This window comes from Perna viridis, chromosome 7 (genome assembly GCF_037379345.1).
Source record: "Perna viridis isolate PV_CMFRI_1.1 ecotype Kerala chromosome 7, ASM3737934v1, whole genome shotgun sequence".
In the NCBI taxonomy this organism is placed as follows: domain Eukaryota; kingdom Metazoa; phylum Mollusca; class Bivalvia; order Mytilida; family Mytilidae; genus Perna; species Perna viridis.
In genome coordinates, this window is record NC_142451.1 from 27376274 (window position 1) to 27398930 (window position 22657).

Below are 22657 nucleotides of genomic sequence, written 5' to 3' on the forward strand. Positions count from 1 at the left end.
TTGAATTACTTTTTACTTTTTAAACATTTTCACCTCTTTTTAACGGAGTCTTTTTAATATCTACTTCTTTTTAATAAGATAATTCTTGAAGGTTTGTAATGTTCACGACGATGATTTGAAGATTTTTAGATAAAAAGACCGCTTTCCTTGATAAATGGAATACTCTTTTAAGAGCTCCTATTCTTTTTTTTTTATTGCATTATAAACTATCTATATTTTATGTATATATAATGAATGGTTAGACATTTAAAATAAACAATCTGTCTATCTGTCTATGTTGCTCTTAATGTAACATCAGGTTTATCTAAATTGTTAATGGCAAACCTTTAACAATCTGTTTCTTATGAGTTTTTTACCTCCATTATTTTTCCTTTTTTTCCCCCCTTTAAAATGTAAAATATTCTTGTCATAATTCGTTCAAGAGGAACTATAAATGATTGGTGTTGTTATTTTTAACTTTATGAATATGAATTATGTTCTTGATTTTATGGTAATATAGTCAAACTCAAGCCTCACTCTGTTGAACTCATTGGTACAAACTGAACTGCAAGCATTGCATTTGCCTTTGTCATGTTCAATGAATCTTAACTGACTTATAAGGCAACTGCTGAGCTCTGCTCAAACTCTCATAGGAGCTATGAAAATTACAGGCTGTCATTTTAACTACATTTGACTACATGTTGTGATAATTATCCAAATTAGTTCAATATATATACAATATAGGTACATTGTCGAAAACTATTGAAAATATGTGATGAGGCGACGGGACGGGTAGGAAATGCGAGGCTCCGCCGAGCTATTTCCCCCGTTCCAAGCCGAATACACATATCTTAATAATTTTCGACAATGTACCTATATTGTTTTTATCCTGTTATATTAATAGTTTAGTGCGTGTGTACATTTTTAAAATAAAATTTTAAAATGCATATCCCCTGAGGAGCCCCGATCGTTAAACACGAAGAAAAAAAATAATACGCATGGCGCATGACTCAGTAAACATTGAAATTCAATCCGTACCATATAATCCGTCAAAGCTGTTTGAAGAAAATAAGCAATGTATCAAAATTTATTTAATTCCTAGAGACAAATAAGTAAAATGAACAATAAATACAAATATTTTGAATGTGGTAAAGTCGATTTTAAGAACATTTAAGTTTTGAATTTCGCGAGGAAGGTGGAAGCTGACATGTTTCTGTTTGGTATATGGCAGTAGAGTTCAGGGGTGAAATTTGTGCACTAGTTTCTTTGGGATTTGAAATATTTGTTTGAGATTCTTGGAGAAGAGGAGGCAGTTGTATGGGCAGATCTATAATGTAGTGTTCCTCTGATTCATCGTCTTGGGGTTTAGGCAGTAATAAATCCAAGACCATAACAGTTTCCTGGTTATTTGTCTCTTCAAGATTTTTATCATATTGTAATGCTTCAATTTCTTTAAGTGGGGACCAGTTAATGTTAAATTGTGACGGCTCCGAGTCCGATATGACTGAAATGGCAGGGGAAGTCGTCTGCAAACTGATAATGAATCAAATCTGAACGAGATTTGGGATTTGCCATATATGTAACGGTGAAAAAAAATACAAACAAAATCATTATTTGGTTTATATAAAATCTTTTATTTCATTCAGGTGAAAACGAAACAAAACAGCAAAAAAAAGATTAACCGGATACGCAATCGCAATTTGTTTATATCGTATCTATGGTGGCGGCCATGAGTAATTTACGCATACCAGAAAAAAACTATTTCTGCCGATCACGTGAGTGGGAGCAGCCAGAAAGTCGATAACCAGCTAATGTACGGATACAGCAAAAAAAAAATAACCGTATATCTTTATTCTTTTAACAAATAACCTCATTGCAGGATAATTTTTTTAAGCAGCTAACCCTAACAGATCTTGATTGATACAAGTACTTTATATTAAATAAAATAAATTGTAAATAAATACAAATGTATTGAGAGTTTCATACAGTTTATAGCTATTTAAAAAAAATACTAAAATCATATTGGAAAAAAATTAAACTATTTTATTTCAAATGCAAAATTCAATATTTACCTTTAAAAAGAGAGAAATATTTTATATTCTTTAATCTGCTATGAATTTCAATTCACAAAAAATACAAAAACAAAACAAAAACAAAAAAAAACAAACCAAAAAAAAACAAAAAAAAAAACAACAGAACAAAATTTTTTTCATCCAACATTTTTTATAGGAAAATGTAAAATACAGTTAATTTAAATCATCAAGCCCTTTTGAAGACCCTTTAATCCCTAACCTTAATTAGATGTTGTTTTAGTCTAATTATCAAATGTTGGAGAAACGTGAACACACCATTAAAACAGCTCACCCGGTCACTGATTTTCTTACCTGAACCATTACAAAATACTATTGTATAGTGTCGAATTGAAAAGAAAAAAAACACAATACAATGTAGGTATAATTAAGTAATAGGTAATCGATTGCGTAATATATCAAAACATTTTCCTCTAAATCTAAAGCGGGTCGATCACGGGAAACGGATTTGGTTAGAAGAAAATAGTATATTGTAAACTAAGGGAAAGGTCAATTAAATCACGTGAAGAAACAGGGTGAGACCATATAAATAAATATACAGAATCTACAGATTTTATATTACAAGAAGTACAGAGATGTACAGGTAAGCTTTAGTTATTTTAAGATTTCATTTATGAAAGAAAATAACTTCAATCCATAAGCAACGAGTTTTAAATTTGAAAAGAAAATGAAATAAACGTAACAAATAAATTAAGCAAATTAAAAAAAATATCGAATTTGTGTACTATGTTTTCCTTGCATACACAGGTGCTGATTCGAAAGGGGGCAAACCTGGCGTATACCCGCTCCTGAAATTAGGAAAGAATATGTTTTAGCATGAAACCTTGATTTTCAATATTAATTCACCCCTCCCAAGTATTCTTCACTGGCTTCTCCCTGCCTTAAATTATATTTACGCCCCGACTTGAAGTGCTCAAGATCCTCGCTCCTCATATGCTTGTGTTTGAGTAGCTAGAAGGATTCAGTACAGGCACGGATATAGAAATTTTGGGAAAGGGGTTTCCAGTGAAAATGGTTCCAGACTATTGGTAAAATTTTATCTCCAAAATTCACATTAACAATATCATTGAACAAAATTTGATTCCATCAATGCAACGTCAATGTTTGAATTTTTAAATTGTTTATAAAGAATCATTTGAAAACACTGTAGTTCGGTATTGCTAGGCCCGCCTTTGAACTAGACACATTTAAGCTATGAAATGTGAATACTTATGCTGAACCATTACCATACAAAAAGGACTAAGCACTTGCAAACGTAAATTTACGGAAAAATACATCAGTATTTAACCAGCAGTGACTTGGAGAGTTCATGTTAAAATCTAGAGTATTGGTTTATTACTGACGTGCAAATACATGGAATATAAAACTAAACGCAATCTTTAAACTAGATATGAATGTTACACACAGCCCCCTTCAATTGTCACAGTAGAATTTTTAATCAGTTTCAACTGCTCCATGCATTTTTACGTTTTTTTTTCTAATTTAATTTTTTTTTTGACAGATGGCCATCTTGGAATGGCTGCCATTTTTTAAATATAAATTTCAACATGGCCGCCGGTAAGCCTTTGCGATGACCTCTTTTTAAATCAAGTATTAACCGTTCACGATTTTTGTGAGATTTTTTGACGAATTTTTAAAAAGTTTGGAAGGCACGTCTACATATGGTTGTCGATTTTTGTGCGAAGTTTGGTTTTAATATACTCAATCGTTTCTGAGGTGATACGTCGACTAGACGGAGGATTTGAGAGAGAAGAATTATAATTACAAGAGATGCTTATCATCTGAAAATCATGAAGGGCTCCCACTGTACTTAATTTCAAGTTCCTGGTCACCTCGGTTTCCGAGATAACGCAGTGCCCTATATTTTGACCTTTCCCCTTTTTTTAGCCGCCAGGGTTTGAATCCGTTCAGCTGTTTTTGAAGAGGTATGCGAACAACGGGCATTTAGACGAAAGAAGAATATTAATAAAACGAAAGAAAACAATATTTCCCCATTTCGTTGGAGGAACATAAAAATAAACATATAAATAAAAGTTTTTTTGGGACACGTTAGTTCTTTTAATTGCACACGAAAAAAAATGTCACTTGTCGAACAGACATGATGGACTTACTTGATTGATAAACTACTCGACATTTTAAACCCTTTCTTTTGGAATATTCGGTAAGTTTAAACTGTTTGTTTCAATTACATATATTTACATGTATAACAAAAATGTGTTAGTAACTATGACTTTAAACATGTAAAGTTGTCCGTGTGAATTAAAGATTTTTTTCTAAATCACAGCCTGAATAATTCATTGTGTATACAGTATAGCAATTGTCATGAAAAAGTCTCAGTTATTGTATATTAAATGAAGTAATGACTATTGCTTAGTTTTGTTAAATACCCTATTATTGTATCTCATGATTGAAAGGATGGGGTTAGTTTTGATGTCGGTTTTCCATAAATAAACTGCGTTGTTTAAACGGTCGGTCATGTATCATTGAACACAGTATATGTACTTAGCTAAACTTGGTGAACTTTCTTGTGAATCCTGTAGTTTTAAATTATATGTCTACACAGTTAATGAATAGGGATTCTTTGTGAACTTGATTGCAGTTTTACAATCTATCTGTCTATGGAAGATAATTTATGCATTTCTACACCAATCGAACAGACTCTGATTGTACCCAGGTCTCATTTTTACATTCAACAGTCTGAGACTTTTGAAAAAAATAGAATTTCAACAACTAGAGGGCATATAAACACATTTTAATAAGTTAAAACCTTATACAAACTATATTACCAACTGCACCACAACTAAAACTGTTTTAGCACGTGGTTTTTAGAAAGAGATAAAGCTATAGACAGGGAATGTTCAAGGTCATTGTACAATTCCCCACTCATGTCAATGTCGACAAAGAGAAATCGATATTTTAGCTGTTTAACACAAAAGATGATATTAAGGATCATGGACAACAATTTTATTACTTTTTCGACAATTCAGCACAAATCAAACGAATCAAAATATAGCACGATAAAAGGCATGATTCTTTTGGGTTCTTTAGAATGTTATACTATACTAGTCGTAAACTTGGCTCATATCTGAATATTTTAAAATTCAAATAGCAAGGGTTGTTCCACAACATTGACAACCTGCATTTGATACTGACATTTAATGGGTTACGGCCCTTTATTATCAAAGTATAATTAGGTGTGGTAATTCGAAACCTCAAAGTACTCTCTCAATGTTCTGTATTTTCGAAACCACAAAATTAGGATGGATATAAAAGTATAATTAAGGAAAATCAAAATGTTTAAGCTGTAAATCAATTGGTATATTAAAATTCCGTCTTTTGGCAATGGGAATTTCTTTGCGTTATATACCCTTGTATCAACTGAGTAATATCTTAATCCTTTTTATTCTTCCCCCAATAGATAATTGTTCGTGTGTACTTTTAAATCAGTGCGACGAATACATTATTTATTCATTGTTGGTATTGTTCTCATTGCTTTTTTTGTAAATATTTTCAAAGTGAGGTTATTATAGGGGACAGTTCTGATATCTGATAGCTTAAGTAAAAGGTTGATTGATTGATTAGTGGGTTTTAACGCCCGAGCAGGAATATTTCAGCTATACCCAGGCGATGAACATGAAATAGATGATAAAATGAACACGAAGTGATGAATTAAAAAATGGGATGGGACACGAGGATAATGGAGTCGGCAAATTTTGATTGCCACTGGCTGGAAATAGGAAGAGGTGGATAAGGTCGGGCAATTACTAGTAGCCTGCTGTTACGGAGCCCAATAGTTCCTACTCCAAGAGAATAACATAGAAGGAAGTTTTAACGTGCGAGGAACGTGGCATCTTTTCCACCATGGTGCACCACTATGCTTTGCGGTCAGGTTTTCCGTATTATGGCCTGACGACCCCAGCATGTTACATGTACATCCCACCACCTGAGGCACACAAACAGTTGCTCTGTGGGCAGAGCGCCCTAGTCCAGGGCAGGGTTCTGATCCCTATTTAGTCGCCGTTTACGACAAGCTAATGGACCCGCACGGGGCGCTGAAGTATAATTTGTTTTGTTTGTTGGGGTTTAACGTCCGAGCAGCAATATTTCAGCTATATTCAGACGATGAACATGAAATTGATGATAAATGAACTAGAAATGATGATGAAATGGAAAGGGGAAGGGACACAAGGACAATGGGGTCGACAAATTTTGATTGCCACTGGAAATAGGGAGAGGTGGGTAGGGTCGGGCAATTTAGCCAATATGCAACTGAAAGAGACAAAAAAATCGAAATCGAAGGGATATAAAAAGACTAAGAGTATCTGTATTTTGTGTTATTAACAAACAAAAGAATAAACCAAAAATAGAATAGAATAAATTCTTACAGCTTAAAGGAATTCGATCGGAGTAGAATGACTGAAACGCAAAATAGTGTTGACAGAACTTTAAAAATGTATAGAAAAGCAGAATGCTAATAGATAAAATGAATGCAGAAAAGGGAGTCATAAACATTTTTTTTTATTTTGGAAAACGCAAATGAGCAAATGAAAAGAAAATCAATCAACCATCTAATGGGTGTTGATGAAAATCCGATTTTCTGATGGATGGAAAGCTCTTTCAATCGAAATACTAAGTTGTGAAAGGTCCAAATTCTTCTATTGATACTTGTAACATAAAATCATACATGTATATCAAATGCACTTTTTCACTTATCGCAGGAGTTGCAAGATGTTATGTTCCCTTTCTAGACAGACATTGTGTGCATATACGTGGCGGTTGCATTCCACGCACTTGCAAATTTAATTTACCGGTAGTACTGATAATCAAATTAATTAATCTTTTTCTTACGTTTCCCACAAATTAAGACCAATTACTAAAGAGTAATCAAGGGAACCAAGGTTATAGCGGTAATCAAAAGAATGTAATCCAGGGACAAAGACCAGACATGGAAAACAGACATACACAACAAAGAGCATAAAGCAACTAAAATCATACATACAAAGTAACAAAAGCAAATGAGCAACTCGGACTCCACTAGAAATGTATTTTCTTTGAAGTTGATTTAAATCATATAGGGTATAAAAAAATGATTGTATTAGTCTGCTGTGTAGTTTACATGGGGTCATTTGAAAAAAAAAATGAATAATAAAAACCTCAGGTGTAAAATGGCCCATTTGAATAGATGAACGTATAATTGAATGAATGTGAATGAATGAATGGAAAGAAAGAAAGAAAGAAATAAATAAATTAAGAATGAATGAATGAATGAATGAATTTATTTAATATTTGTTGTACATTTTCTTGACCAGTCGTAACTGAAAGTAAATACTGTGCAAGTCCTTTTATTCGTGGATAATTTTTTGGGGGATTGCAGACAAATCGTTGGTTCGTGTTTTCTTCGGATGTTTTAATTTCGTGGTTAGAGTCATCAACGAAATCCGCGAAAATTGGTACCCCACGATTATATAAGTGCTTTCACGGTACAATATATGTATGTTGTATACGTATCTAAAATTCATATTAACGCTACTGTTCTAAATTAGAATATCACTTAGTGAATTCTATGTTTTCAGATTATATCACTTGCTAATTTTGGCGCTCATCGGATCAGCAGTATCTTACCCATCATTCAAAGACATTATTCCTAATGGAAACTATGTCCCCCATCCATGTAAAGCCAATTACGTGTGGCATGGTGTAGGCCACCACAATCCTCTCGGAGGTGGAAGCAGAAATCCTTTTGGACTTGATTTCTATAATGCAAATAAAGTAAGTAGCACTAATATAGTTATTGTTATCATTGGTGGATGGATTTCCTTTTATGGTCGTTTGCATATTAATCATCACCATTTGGCGGATGGATTTTTCTTCATTTGCATATTAATGCTTCGGTTATTTGGACGAATGGGTTTATCCAGTCACGAGTGGTCAACACAACTCAAAACCGTAGAAGATAATATTATCTTTATGTTATATTTATAGCATGGTCTTACGAGTTATTCAAATAGACTTCGAGCCCGCAGTACGAGAAGTCTATTTGGATAACGAGGAAGGCGGTGCCATAAATGATTTGTGACATGAATTGACCTCACCCATTTATAAATAATTGACCAATGAGAGTTATACAGACACGGGTAGCTCCTGCTCTCGTTCCGCGCGGGGTCATTTTCGCTTACCCTTAAGGTGCACCTGGTCCATGCTCCCAGTTTTTAGTGGTGTCCAGTTGCTCATTTGCTTTTGTTACTTTGTATGTATGATTTTAGTTACTTCATGTTCTTTGTTGTTTATGTCTTTTTTCATGTCTGGTCTTTGTCCCTGGATTACATTCTTTTGATTACCGCTATAACCTTGGTTTCCTTGGTTATTCTTTCATAATTATTTGGGATAAAAGAACAAAGTTACAACTTCTGATAAGCCGGAAGCAAAAACTCGGACAATGACAAAAATGTTTCAAGTTGAGCTTATCTGTCAACTTTTTTGTTAACTCACATGCCGCAATCCAGGGTAAGTAAAAGACACAACCTTTAAAAATATATCACCCTTTTCAAACCACTACTCAATATTGTCGATACGAAGCTAACTTTTATAATGAGTTAATATGCAATGCATAGCGCGCTCAAACTTCGAAAAGGACATGACCGCATCTAATTTATCAAAAAAATTACTTCGAAATAAGCCTGATGTAGTTTGAACTGGCCCATAAATATAGCGTAGCCCATCATTATTTCTTTAAGACAACAATATTTCTATACTTCTGCAGAAATGGACAACTGAATTGTGCAACAAAGATTCTGATGGAGACGGACGAACGAACGGTGAAGAACTTGGAGATCCCAACTGTGTATGGAAGATTGGTCAAATACCAACACGGGTGACAAATATTTCACATCCAGGTATGTATCTTATAATTAGGGTAACATGTGATCATTTATTACTGCAAAAACCAAAGTCTTTGTTATATAGTTCAGATTTTGTCTCGCCTGCGACGGTTGTTGCAAAAGACAAGACTAGCACGTTACCATCACTTCGTCACAGTTCCGCAAATGCAAACAATTATAACTGAGGAATCCGTCTATTTTGGTGGTGTCAAGTAGCTGTATTGTCCGTAATCATATAAAAATTGAGTAAATATTATCATCAAACAAGTGAACCTACGAGGACCGTTAATTTAGGACCATGGTTATTTAATATAACACATTAAGTAGCAGTCTTTGTACGAATCATGCAAAAATTTGTTAAATGTGATGCACCACAAAAAGGCCACATATTTTTATTTTTGTAATTAAGTTGTTTTATGGGTCTTTATTATGAAATGTTTAATTATTCATTCCAATCTGTCTGCTGTTATAATCAACATTGGAAATCCAATAGATTATATTGCATTTGAGTGTCATTTACAGAGTTATCTCCCTTAATTTCGAAATTTACAGTGCATTCTATATAATTTTTATCTCCTAAGAACACGGGTTATATGAAAAAGTGAACGTAATTTTCTCTGAACTATGGCAATTCAAACAAAATATCAAAAACAAAAATATGTAGGCTTTTCTACACTGAATCACACTTTGCATGGTTCTTAGCTGAAGTGCACTTCATAATCTTATATGATTACAGATTAGTATTTTGATGTAAAATATTATCATTATTGGATATAATAACAGTGTTTATTTTTAGATTTAATTCTTAAAGTGATGATCCATATTAATTTAAATTATAACCATATAAACACTGATTTCAGTCTGTTAAACAAATTGTAGTGGAACTGGCCTAAGGCTAGTGCTTCCGATAGCTTAAAACGCGGGCCGCGCAGACAAGCCGTCCTAAACCTACTACGACCTAGGACGACACGCGATGTAAGTGACATATCTCGATGAGCTGGCCAGCCTCATATTTTTGTACTAGTACTGTTATTGTCTCCTTGTTTTGTAACATCAAAATGTAAAATACCGAGGTTTTCCTGATTTCTTTTCCAGGAGTATGCACAGAGACTGGTGATTCTATATGTGCGAAGGATAAGGACTGGGTTGATTGCGAAGTTTCTGATAAATTAGAAAACTGTGCAGTTATTGATGAACCAGGTAAATAAAATTATTCTGATTATTTAAGTACTTTTCCGTCTAAGAATCAGGCAAAATTCGTAGAAAGGGTGGCACACGAAGGGGAAAAAAAGCACAGATTTTATTGCATTAACCAAGTATTCATACCCGATAACCTCCAAAAATAACCATCAAAGTGTTTGTAAAATTTGCTGTATAAAGCATTATTTAATGAATTACAAATAATCACAAATTCTCGGGAAAGGGGACGACCATTTGATATTGCGGCTTGAAAAATTTATTACTCTCACAAAGGAAGCGTAATACGAGCATGCGTAGAGCATGCTCTATAAACACTTCCGCGAGTAAAATTCTTTTGTTCTACCCAAGCTCTACTTCGCAGAAGTGTATATTGAGCATGCTAACCAACTTACCACAACAGGGTCTATTGGTTGTATTATCAACTAAGTCTTGCATACTTTATATGGGCAGAAAACTTTGTTCTTTTATCCCAAATAATTATGAAACCTTTCATGGAATTATAATAAAAATAACATCGCCTCATGACAATCTTAAGATGATCATAGTTATGATTGTCTCCAATCTAATTGAAAACCGGGAGCTGCGATATTAGATTTAATTATCCTAAGATAGCTTCGGCTTACACCGTACGATGTGTCCTAAGACCATCCTAATTCTATTCCTAAGACATCGTACGATACTTTCATTGACATGACCCCTGGCTGGAATTTACGTTTTCAAACAATTTGCACCATTATTTTAAAACATGGACTACGATATTTACTTTTTACAAAAGATGTACGCGTGTCCTTTTTAGATTTTTATATTACGAAACTATCTTGGTCACGAGGTTATGACCTAGTTTGAATGTCGTGTGATGTTTACACATTTCTTTTATCCTTATACTGTTTTGTGTTTATTCGTTCAATCTTGAAAGTTGTTTAAGCAACGTGACGAAAAGAAATTAACATGTGAATAATTGAACTTGTATAAATTCTTCTCTCTAGTGTCAATTTATAGATTAATTGATGGTTAACCATTGCAAGGCGCCTATCAAACGTATTCCTATTTAATTTATTTGTTGTTGCTTAAACGATATGGTACAAATATCGCATCAAAACAGATGCTGTAAAAATATAGTGCATTTTCTTTTTGCCTCTACAGACTAATGTTTTGTCAAAAGATATGAACAATGACTTATAAAATAGAGCAAGAAAACCTAACATTATAACATAAAAATGTTCCAATGAAAAGGTTTGTTTGATGAGTGCAAAACGAAAGTGAAAGTGAAGAAAATGGCAATTTATACTTTAAGACTACTTTTCTGTCCCGACCGATCTTCGTAGACTCACCCTACTTTTTGCAGGAAATAATTTTTTTCACATGTCCTTGGAAATGCTACATAAGTGAAATTTTTATTGAATCAATTTACATAATTAAAAAAAATCCTAAAAATGTGCACTTCACCAAGGAGATAAATATCATTGCCTGAAACTAAATTAGTATGTTATTTACAGAAACACAGAATGTAACGATCAGGTTTCCGGAGACGGACGTGCCCAGTGATGAGACGACATACGTCTGTATGGCCTTTAACCTACCATCTGATAATGATTATCACCTAGTGGCCTATGAACCAGTTTTAGACAACAAAGATGTTATGCACCATATTTTGATATACGGATGTGACCCAAAAGGTTTATTTTATTACCATTTTTAAGAAACAATCATTTGGTTTTGTTGAGGGTGGGGGGTCCGAGTTAGGATAACATTTTTGTGTTTTCCACTAGAGGTTCTGACTCTTTATATTGCTTCCTCGGTAGACAGTTTCTTGGTATGACACCATCTAATTTGCAAAACACTAAAATTTTATTCACAATGAAAAAAAAACACATTTATTGTGTAAGCTGATCAAGCCGTTTTTATACGCCTATCAATTTTGACGGCACGTTTTTGGGGGTCCGTCTGTCCGTCATAAACATGTCTCAGAGTAACTTGAGAACAACTTATACAAATTTTTCGAAACTTAACATAGTTATTTCGTATGGTGGTCAAACAGTTTGTATACTTTTGGTGAAAATTATAATAAAACTTTTCGAGTTACGGGACTTTGTGCTTTTGCACAGGTCGCGCCGTATCTCAAAAAACTATTTATGATTATTTTTCACATTTTGCGCCGTATGAGGGGAATTCAGGAGGTGCATTAATCCATATAACATGTATAAATATGTATGGCTTGTTGGATCCCAAAATTCTGCTTTCTAACCCTCCCATGTATTTATTGATGGAATCTCTCTGAGAAAGAATCAATATGGGGAATTTATTGTAGAGAAGCATTATACCATGAACAATGAAACATGTTGTAACAATTTTTGTTTCTCTCTTTAAAAAACTTTCTGTTTTATGGAACTTTGAAACTTTCATTTTATGTACTGACATGCAGATCATATAAAACATGTTTTTTTATTTTTCTCTTATGTAAACTTCCTTTTGAGCGGGAACAAGGAATGAGTCAGTATATACTTAGCATGACATCCTGTACAACCCTGTGTTAATCCAAAAACTTTTATTATGTTTTTTTTTTCACAAGACGACGGGCGTATTATGCGCTCGTGGCGCAGCTGTTTATGTACGGTGTTTTGTTCTTTTTTTGTCCGATGATTGTAGTTTTTCGCCGATGACGATTTTCAACTATCATGTTATCTTCTAAAGTTTAAGTGTCAATCTCCGTAAGAAGCAGGTATTGTGTGAAACATAGTATGAAAAAACCACCATTTTGATAATGTAATTTGACTATTTGTACCATCAGAACCAAGGAAAAAGAGTCGATTTCCCACATCACTTTGGTAAATTGAACATATCAAAGGCAGATAACTCTGTCAAAAACCTATTTTTTTTAGGTCATTGGCATAAAAGGCCACGTGAGCTTTTATCATCACTTGGCGTCCGTCGTTAACCCTTTTTTTTATATCTTCTCGTCTGAAACCACTCAATGGATTATTACCAAACTTAGTCATCAGCTTCCTTAGGGTATTTACTTTTAAAATTGGGTCGATTATGTATATCAATCGTAAAACATGGCCACCGTTGCTATTTTTCGACCACAGGGTGAACTCACCGATTTCTACATATATCTCAAAAATTAAAAGAGATAATTGAAAATAAATGCGACATTTTTTACTTCAACTTGAAAAGCTCTACAAAAGTCTCCAGTGGATCAAAGTTGTCGGACAACTCCTTTTATATTTACTGACGTTGAAGGGCGAAAAATGACAGTTTTTGCAGTTTCAGCCAGTATCATGAAAAGTATAACAGAAAGAAAAAAAAAACTTTCAGTTGATAAAATGATATGTTTGATAAGTCCTAAAAAGGTGTTGATTGGGTTAAAATTGTCAGACGACTCCTTGTTAGAGTTTTTGCCCTTGAATGGCTTAAATTGACAGTTTTTTTAGTTTTCAGCAATTATCTTGAAAACTATAATAGAAAGAAAAAAACTTTAAATGATGAATTGATCCTTATGATAAGGCCTACATATGTCTTTATTAGTTTGAAGTTGTCACACTACTCCTTGCTAGAGCTATTATCCTTAAAAGGTTATCCTGAAAACTAAAAGAGAAAAAAAAAAATTAATGAAAAGATTCTTTAAGATAACTTATGCAAATGTCTTCATCGAATCAAAATTTTCGCACGACTAGGAGCTCCTTTTTGGAGTTATTATACCCCACGCAACGAAGTTGCGGAGGGTATAATGTTTTTGACCCGTCCGTCCGCCCGTCCGTCCGTCAGCCTGCCTTCAGTTTTCCGGATATTTTTTTGAAACGCTTGCAGATATAGACATGACTTTTGGTATATTTCACCGTGATGAGTTACAGGTTAAGTGTACGTTTGGTTCCGCTACGATGATATTTACTTTGGATTAATTAAAACTCAAAGAAATCACAGTCTGGAGTTTGAAACTACAATTCTGGGTAACAGAATTTAGTTAGAAGATAAAGAAAAATTCATTTTAAAAAAAAATCTTATTTAAATTTTATTTTGTTGCAGTCTTTTCTAATGCCTGAAAAATACTCTAATTCCTGTTTCTTCGGGGTCCTTCTACATGTATTTTTCTTACGAACAAATTTACTTGAGTATCCAACATGGGAATGCATGGGGTATGTAAGCATTCTCGTTAAGATTCTTTAATTGCCCTTGAAAGGCCAAAAATGACAGTTTTTGCAGTTTTCAACCAGTATCTTGGAAACTATAATAGATAGAAATAGAAAAATATTGTCAATTGATAAAATGATTTTTATGATATGTCCTATTTAAGGCTAGAAACCACTAATTCCACTTCCCATAGGCTTCTATGCTAATTTCACAATATTCAATGGCTTATCTGGACTTTACCTTAACTTTAACGTGCAGAGGACTATATATCAGCATGATTCTACATGTCAGCTCACAATCCTCAGAATGGCACGTGGGGTTATTAGACTTGTAGTGCAGTACTGGTCACCGGAAGTGAAGGGTCTGTAAATAGCATGGGAAATCCCAGTGTTTTCACAAGATAAGGGTATATTTAAAAATCATTATGGAGATTAGACTTCACATCACAAGAAGCAAAATGCACCTATAAAATGTACAGAAATATTTTTCTTTTCAGAAACTGTTTAAATTTTTAAAATAAAATGAGAACTTTTTTTCACAGCATTATGAGGAACAGGGGGTAATTTCTGCGTAGGACTACTTTTGCGTACGTTCCAAATGCTCATTGGTTGAATTGATAGTCATGATTTGGTCAAATTTGCCAGACGACTCGACTCCTTGTAAGTTATTGCCATTGAAAGGAAAGAAATGATGGTTTTTGCAGTTTTTAGCCGTTTATCTATAAGACTATGATAGATAAAAAATAACTTTTAATTGATGAATTGATCCTTATGATAAGGTAATCAGAGTTGTAGGGCGATTCCTTGTTATTGCCCTTGAAGGCCAAAAATTGAACCAGGCGAGCGATTCAGGCCCATGGGGAATCTCTTGTCTATTGAAAAATTTCTTAGCAAACCCAGAGATGCAGAAAACAAATAGTGGTCATAACAAATAGAGAAAGCATCCTTGAATGAAATTACATTGTCAGAGCGATGGGGTTTTGACATGCATGTCCATGATTTTTCCCATTTTGCCCGATTCTTAATTCTTACAAAAACTTACAGTTAAAAATTCGATTAGGATAAATTCGGTATTTGCACGAAAGAAGAAATTTTGGAAATATGCACCATAGAGAAAGTTCGCATTTGATCCGATGAAGCAAAATTTTGTACTTGTTTTTATCCGATTTGTTCTTGTTTTTGTCCAATGATTTTAAGGTATAGCAATACAATAAAAATGAATAATTTCGAACTGCTTTTTGAATTGTTTGAAATCAAAATACGTATTTTCTCCGAGTAATTCACTTGAAAACGTACATTTTAAATCTGTGAACTCTTAGACTAGCGTTTTGAACCGTCTACTATCAGAGAAACTTGTGTAAAATACACACCTTCTAGAGGTTAAAATTCAAATATGTGTGTCATGCTATGAGCGGTGATATTTTCATTCATAGCATTCTTAGGCAAATATATGAATACATGCATATCAGCATTAATTTGATGATCATCAACGATTCTGAATGTTGAAAAATAACATATGATTCAAACTATAACAGGGACCCATCGGATAAAAAGAAAACGCATCGTATTAAAGCAACAACACTAGGATATTTTATGAAATGTATAATTATAAAGAACTTTGGGTTAATTTAGGTAGAACGTCGATTTCATAATGAATATTATATTAAAGTGAGTAAATATGGCTATCTACATTTAGTACATGATTTTGTGAATTCGTGGCATTTTAGTCAAATCACCTTTAATATGACAAATTAAAGTTTGCGCTCTCATTTCTGATCATACTACATGCAGATAAAAATACCTATTCATATTTGAATATATATTATAGTTTATTCAGAATTAAAAACTTTAGACTGCAAATAATCTTGGTAAATAAATTATCGACGAAAACCAAGAACAGAATAAATCATCGTACAAAAACGACTTATCGAATAATAGCCTTGCCCACTGTGTAAAAGCAACCATTTCTTACTTGAATGCATCAAGTACTCAGAAATCCGGCTTAACACTACCCAGACTTTGAATTTTCAGGTTGATATTATTTTTTTTCTAAAAGGATCTGATGCTCTTACAACAGAATAAAACACTGAACTATTCTTAAAGGTGCTATCTTATATTTTAAGTAGCTGTCTTTGTAAGAATCATGCAAAATCTAAAAAATGTGATACACCCTAAAAAGGCTACATATTTTTATTTTTGTAATTAAGTTGTTTTATGGGTCTATACTATGAAATGTGTAATTATTCATTCAGATCTGCCTGTTCTTAGGAGATAATCAACATTGAAAATCCAGTAGATTCTATTGTATTTGAGCGTCATTTACAGAGTTATCTCCCTTAATTTTGAAATCTACAGTGCATTCTATACAGTTTTTATCTCCTAAGAGCACGGGTTATATGAAAAACCACATGTTAATTTCTGTTTACTATGGTATTTTAAACGAACAATCAAAAAAAAAATATGTAGGGTTTTTACCCATGAATTACATTTTGCACGATCCTTAGCTGGAGTGCTACTTAAAAAGTAAACGATTCGTAAATGCTTAACTTTTGGATTGTTTTTTTTCTAATGCATTTTATCATATTCTTCTGTTTTTACCTAAATGTCTATCTTCCTTTTCACATATCATTTTTCCGACGCAGTCGGTTTAGCTTCGCTTTTTTACCCTTCGACCTAAAGGACGCTCTTCTATGGAAACGCAAGTCCACTGATCGGAGTTCCCGATTGGCCAAATACTGCTAACTTTGTGGCATTCGACAAATCTGTATCAAAATATTGGAATTGCGTTCGCAAAAACTTTATCGGAATCTTAAAAATTGCGTGCCTTGTGTTTTTTCTTGAAAGAAATGTAGAACCTTAGAAATAAAAAAAAACCAAATTTTACTGCGTCGACTATCTTTTTTTTTTAAAGATAGTACCTGTTCTATTCTACTCATGATTGCATAAATACATGTAAAACGAATGTTATAAAATAATGCTAATTCAATGTGTTAATTAATTTGACATTTGATTGCTTAGACTTGTTTCCGAATCCTTATGATTTATTACTATTGTATTGATTATAAATGATGTATTTATTTGAAATAAAATTGAATTAAGAGCAATCTGGAAATGAAATCAAGAATCATGGATGATTTAACATTTAACCTATTAGATATCTTATTAAAGTATTAGAGTCTATAACGTTGATCTTAAAACTTACCTTATTATTGCTACACACAACTTTTATCTTTATACTTAAATTGTATATTTTTAGTTACTAGATATAACTCTGTTCTGTATAGTATTTCTTAAACAGTTAATAAGTACTCAACTTTTCATAGCGTTTGAAATGAATTTTTTTCCAATTTGATACAAAATTTCCAAAAATAGAATTTTCTAATGGAAGTTTTGTAACATAGATTTCATGAAAATACAATGTGGCATGGTTTATTTTTTAGATATAACTTTAAAAAATTGGAATTAAATGCAACGTCTCAATTTAAAAAAAATGATTTTCATTGCAACGTCTTTATTACAGAAACTATACCAGAAGAAGACCTTTATAAAGTCAAAAAATGTGGAATGGGTGAAAAGAAGTGTCAGACCATAATAGGACTATGGGCGGTTGGGTTTTCGGGATACTGTATTAATGGTCCTACCGGATATAGAGTCGGTACTTCCGGTTACAAACAAGCAGTACTGGAGGTTTGTTTATAATTATGTATAATTGTATATTATAAAGATGAAACAATACTTACGAACAATATCGCATTTGTGCTAAACACAATGCTAACGCCTCATGTCACATTTACCCTAAATTATTCATTGAATCTCATAAATTTTGAACAGATTCGCCAATAAAAAAGAATACGATTAGGCTTAACTTGAATATCAATTCTAGTAAATAGTATAAAGTCAAATAAGTTAACTTCTTTGCTCTTCTTCATTGAGTCTGTCTGTTTAATGACGTACTGGATAGATATGAAAATTTGTAAATAGTTTGCCTTTTATTAAACTATAAAACTGTCTTTGTAGTTTCACTGGAACAATCCTTATAATGTTAAAACATACAAGGATTCCTCTGGTATGCGGTTGTATTACACACCTAATCTGCGCCAATTTAATGCTGGGGTAATGACACTTGGACAAAATTATCTAGAAATACCTCCCAAGTCACAGGATGTAATGGTTGAGGGTCGATGTCCCGCGGAATGCTCTAGGAAACTCATCACAGGACCTCTTTACGTATTTTGGGCAGTTAATCACATGCACTATTTAGGTATTTGTAAATTCATTTAAATGTAAATGTAGTCTGTACGTTTGGTAAAACAAGCTCTTGTCTGATTTGTATGAAGCCATCCCTCAAACAAACACTTGTCCAAACTAAACACTTCAGAAAAAATGGACGCATGTTAAAATCAAACCCATCAACTAGGCGTACACTAAAACGTATACATGTCTTAACCGATTCACCTTGTCCTCACAGTATATTATTTCTACTTAAAATACGTCTTCAAAAGGCCTGTAATAGTATCTATCAGGGGTTTTATTTTTGAGACATTAAACAGTTTAACTTATACCGGGTTCACGCTTAAACTTGTACAGGTCTTTGTAAGAAAAAAGGAAAAACGGGAACAATCTGCATGAAACATGCATAACAAAAACCAGCCAACCAGAAAATAAAATTTCACTGAAATTTTCTATTTGAAATGACTACTCTCTTGTCTTTCCATCACTATATATGTTTAGAATTTTTCATTAGAATGGTAGAAATGTTTTTGCATATTAAGTATAAGTATTTGTAAAAATCAGGCAAAATGGGAAAAAATCAAAAACATGCATTTCAAAATCCCACCAATTTGACAACTGACAATATAATTTCACTCAAGGATGCTTTCTCTATTTGAAAAGACTGACCATCATTTGATCTCTGCATCATTGGATTTGCTCGTAAATTTTTCAATAGAATGTCAGAAAAAATGAGGGTTTTGACAAAGTTATCTGCTCTTTGAAATGTTTCAATTTCAGTGCATTTCAAAGAAATTGTAACTCAATTTGCCAAAATGATATGGAAAATATTGTTCTTTTTCCTTGATTCTGATGGTGTAAATAGTCAAATTATACTGTAAAAATGATGTTTTTTTACATACTATGTTTCACCGACTATCTGATTCTTACAGAGACTGACACTTAATTGGCCTGTGTTCATTTGCAAGTTACATTCCAATACAATTATAACTCATTTTGCAAAAAAATATGCGGGAAATCTTGTAGCAATGAGTGAAAGTACACTGGTAAAGTGGTGGATTATTCCATACCGCTTCACCAACTACCTGATTCTTACTCTGACTGTACTTGAAGTATTTTCGCGTAAGGGTCAACTCAGGTCTACAAATTCCCTCTAACCCTTCGCAAATGATAAACTAGGAAGATTTATAACCCATTTGTAAGTTTAAAACTTGATAGGGTTAAAAAAACTGTCTATTCCTAACAGTTACTGCAGGAGTGAAATCGTTGCTTAATTTAACGGTGCGCTCACATGGTCAAATAATGCGCATTCAATGCGAGTTCTCATTAATCCAGTTACGAATTCACACGTCAAACGAATTTCCAATGCGAATTAATGCGAATTGAAATAATGCGCACAATGAATTTGCTTCTGGATACGTTTTCACTAATGCGCACTCAAATGCATATTTCTCTACATGTTCAACGCAAATTTAAGGTTTAGACACATGAGAACGGAAAGCAAATTCAAATTAAAATTAATTAAATATTTTCGACGTTTTCAATGTGCATTGACTCAATGCGAATTGGATAATTCGAAGTAATTCCTATTGTTCATGTACCGTGTAATTTGATTGGTCAACGTTGTGAAAATCAAAACATTTATTTTTGTATAAACGCATGTGTCGTATCAATTTCCTCCGAGACAAAATAATGCAATTAACATTGACGCCAAACATATATATCAAATGTAGGGTTTTTTTAACATAAAATTGCAATTATAAGTATTAAAAGTTGTTTTTACAAAGTGTATTGGTACGCTACCGAGTCGGTAACAAACATTACGTGGTCCTTTGAACCATACTTAGTTTGTGAGTGATTTCGTTGCGCTTATCAATTATCTCCTTCAAAATAACTTTTATTACTATATTGAATCCAAATTATACGTATTAAAGCAGCTATAATGATGGAAATAAAACTTCTCTGAAGTGTCTTCTAGTTTCACTCCAAAAAGCTTTTATTTCAGAGTCATTCGTATCATAACCCTCAAAATGAAAAATGCGTGGTGATTTTTGCAGGTCACAAAATGAAAATAGAGGTGTTTAGAGATGGCGTGTTCTACACACAAATAACAAATGAAGATATGTACAATTATGATGAGCCTATCGAATTTAAGTAAGTAAAATACAATTTAACAAACTCCCGCACATAAGTTTATTTTCACAGGGCATGGTCCGCGACGCTGTTTTCTGTGTAGCGTACTTATTTGCATAAAAGGGTAGAGTTTAGCACTGGGCGTGGCAGATAAAGTTATAGTGAATATATATAGACCACTACTTTCTGTTCCTGGTTTCTTACGTATCATTCCACTGGCTTGAAAAAAGGCGTAAGCATTGCTCACTACAATGCCGCGACCGGCTGTTTTCGGTGTACTCTACTAATTTGCATCAAAGGGGGTTAACACTGGATGTGTCTGGGTTTAATAGTGGGAAAATGTTTTTGAAAGAGCGGAAATACCATCTGGACAGAAAATTGTACTTAACCCTGTCACTTTAAGCGAATTCGAAGATGACACATTAAGAAATTTTGACTTGCATAGTGCTCATGATTTTCATATCCCGGAAACCAACGAACGAAAACACGTCGACTGTAACTGATGAATAGTAATAACAAGATTACCATCTGATGAATTCTGGGTAATAGTAAGAAGGAATAGTCAAAAGGTAGCAGTGCCAAGGGGAGTGATATTGTTGTGTAAGTTATTATGTCTGCGCGGGAGATTGGGTTATTCATTTACAAGTAACGTCTCTTCTGATTGGATGACAGTTTCTATTTATCATCATACGGACGTAATTTTACTATGTGATTGTGAAATCATATAACGGTGTTTGTTGATTTATTTGTTAAATTAAACTTTTTATCTCTCAGCAAATTATTTGAATAATGTGACACACTGAATCAAGGTTCTTTCTTTAGGATAAGCGGCATGTTAGTTGCTGAATTTGAGGGTCTGTACCCGATTTAAAAAAAAAGAAATCTTAAATTGAGATTTCCTCAAACTCAGATTTCGACCAATCAGATCACTTGATTTTAAAGATTTGAGGAAATTCTCAACTTCAGAATTTTTCTTGAAACTAAGGCCAGATTTGGAGCAAATCAAAGCACTCTTTATAAAAAATCTTTTCATAAATTTTTGCATCAGATCCGTCACCACACTTTTAAACTTGTAGATCCATCACTGCGCTTGTTCATTTATGAACTTTCCGTCCGCTTATTTGTTGTCTTTCCACCTCCAGATATTCTAGATTCATACTTCCATGCAGGTGTACATTTATTAGCTTTCCGTCTGACTATTTGTTAATTTCCTCTTTCAGATATTCGACGGCGATTCAGCTTTTACCTGGTGATGAAATAGTGACAACCTGTCATTTCAAATCATTATCGAAAGCAAGGACAACATTTTACGGCGAGGCGACCAACGATGAAATGTGTTTTGGATTCCTAAGTTTTTATCCAGCCGACAACATGCCATTCAAGAACTGCGTATCTTGGAAAGGAATTCCAATGTGCAATATGTGGATGCAGCGGACACACGAAGGTTGCAATTGGTATGAATTTCTTATCGATAGCAACCAGGAGTATAACGCAACTAAAAATTTGGTAAAAGAATATTGTCGACCATTTGTAGGGTGTACCGTAGAGTGCAAAGATTTATTGAGAAGTCTATATGCCGAACACCCGTGTATGAAAGGGGATGTTCATCAATTTCTTCGTAAGCTATCAACAGACTGGGACAATCGGGAAATGCAACATTTCATTGCCGCAGCAGATTCGTGCGCAGTGGAACTTGCAGTGGAAGCACTGGGTAATAGTAACAATGGCGACAACACAAATGGGTCACGTGGTCTAATGACAGTAAATTATGTACTTCTTGTTTTTCTCTCATTTGCCTTTTTGTTTCAATAAGATATTCTCACTTCATCTTTTCTTTATATGATCTACTTCCATTCTTATAAATAAACACGAAAACTTCCGTTCAATTGTTGTTGTTTGTCATATGAAGAGAAATGGATGTGCGCATCTATAATTGATCCCCTGTGAGGGACACTCCAACAGACCTTTCTAAAATATTGAGTACGCAAATATTCCATTGCCCCTAAATTTTACTGATTAG

The 22657-nt window shown here is 33.5% G+C and overlaps 1 protein-coding gene across 1 annotated transcript; it reads left to right on the forward strand.

Annotated features, from left to right (window-relative positions):
- Positions 1–2495: 2495 nt before the first annotated feature.
- On the forward strand, positions 2496–22516 carry LOC148612096 (DBH-like monooxygenase protein 1). The gene is made up of 9 exons (XM_088593221.1): positions 2496–2652; positions 7643–7838; positions 8830–8962; positions 10043–10147; positions 11644–11823; positions 17795–17961; positions 18292–18535; positions 20562–20658; positions 21858–22516. The coding sequence occupies exons 1-9, from the start codon at positions 2645–2647 to the stop codon at positions 22447–22449; spliced, it is 1722 nt and encodes a 573-aa protein (XP_088449347.1). The 5' UTR covers positions 2496–2644; the 3' UTR covers positions 22450–22516.
- Positions 22517–22657: the final 141 nt, after the last annotated feature.

What these genes read in the sequence shown, in the direction of transcription:
- LOC148612096 (XM_088593221.1), top strand. An exon ending in GACAAATATTTCACATCCAG is followed by an intron (nt 8,963 to 10,042) that starts GTATGTATCTTA and finishes TTTCTTTTCCAG; the next exon opens with GAGTATGCACAGAGACTGGT. An exon ending in GATGAGCCTATCGAATTTAA is followed by an intron (nt 20,659 to 21,857) that starts GTAAGTAAAATA and finishes TTCCTCTTTCAG; the next exon opens with ATATTCGACGGCGATTCAGC.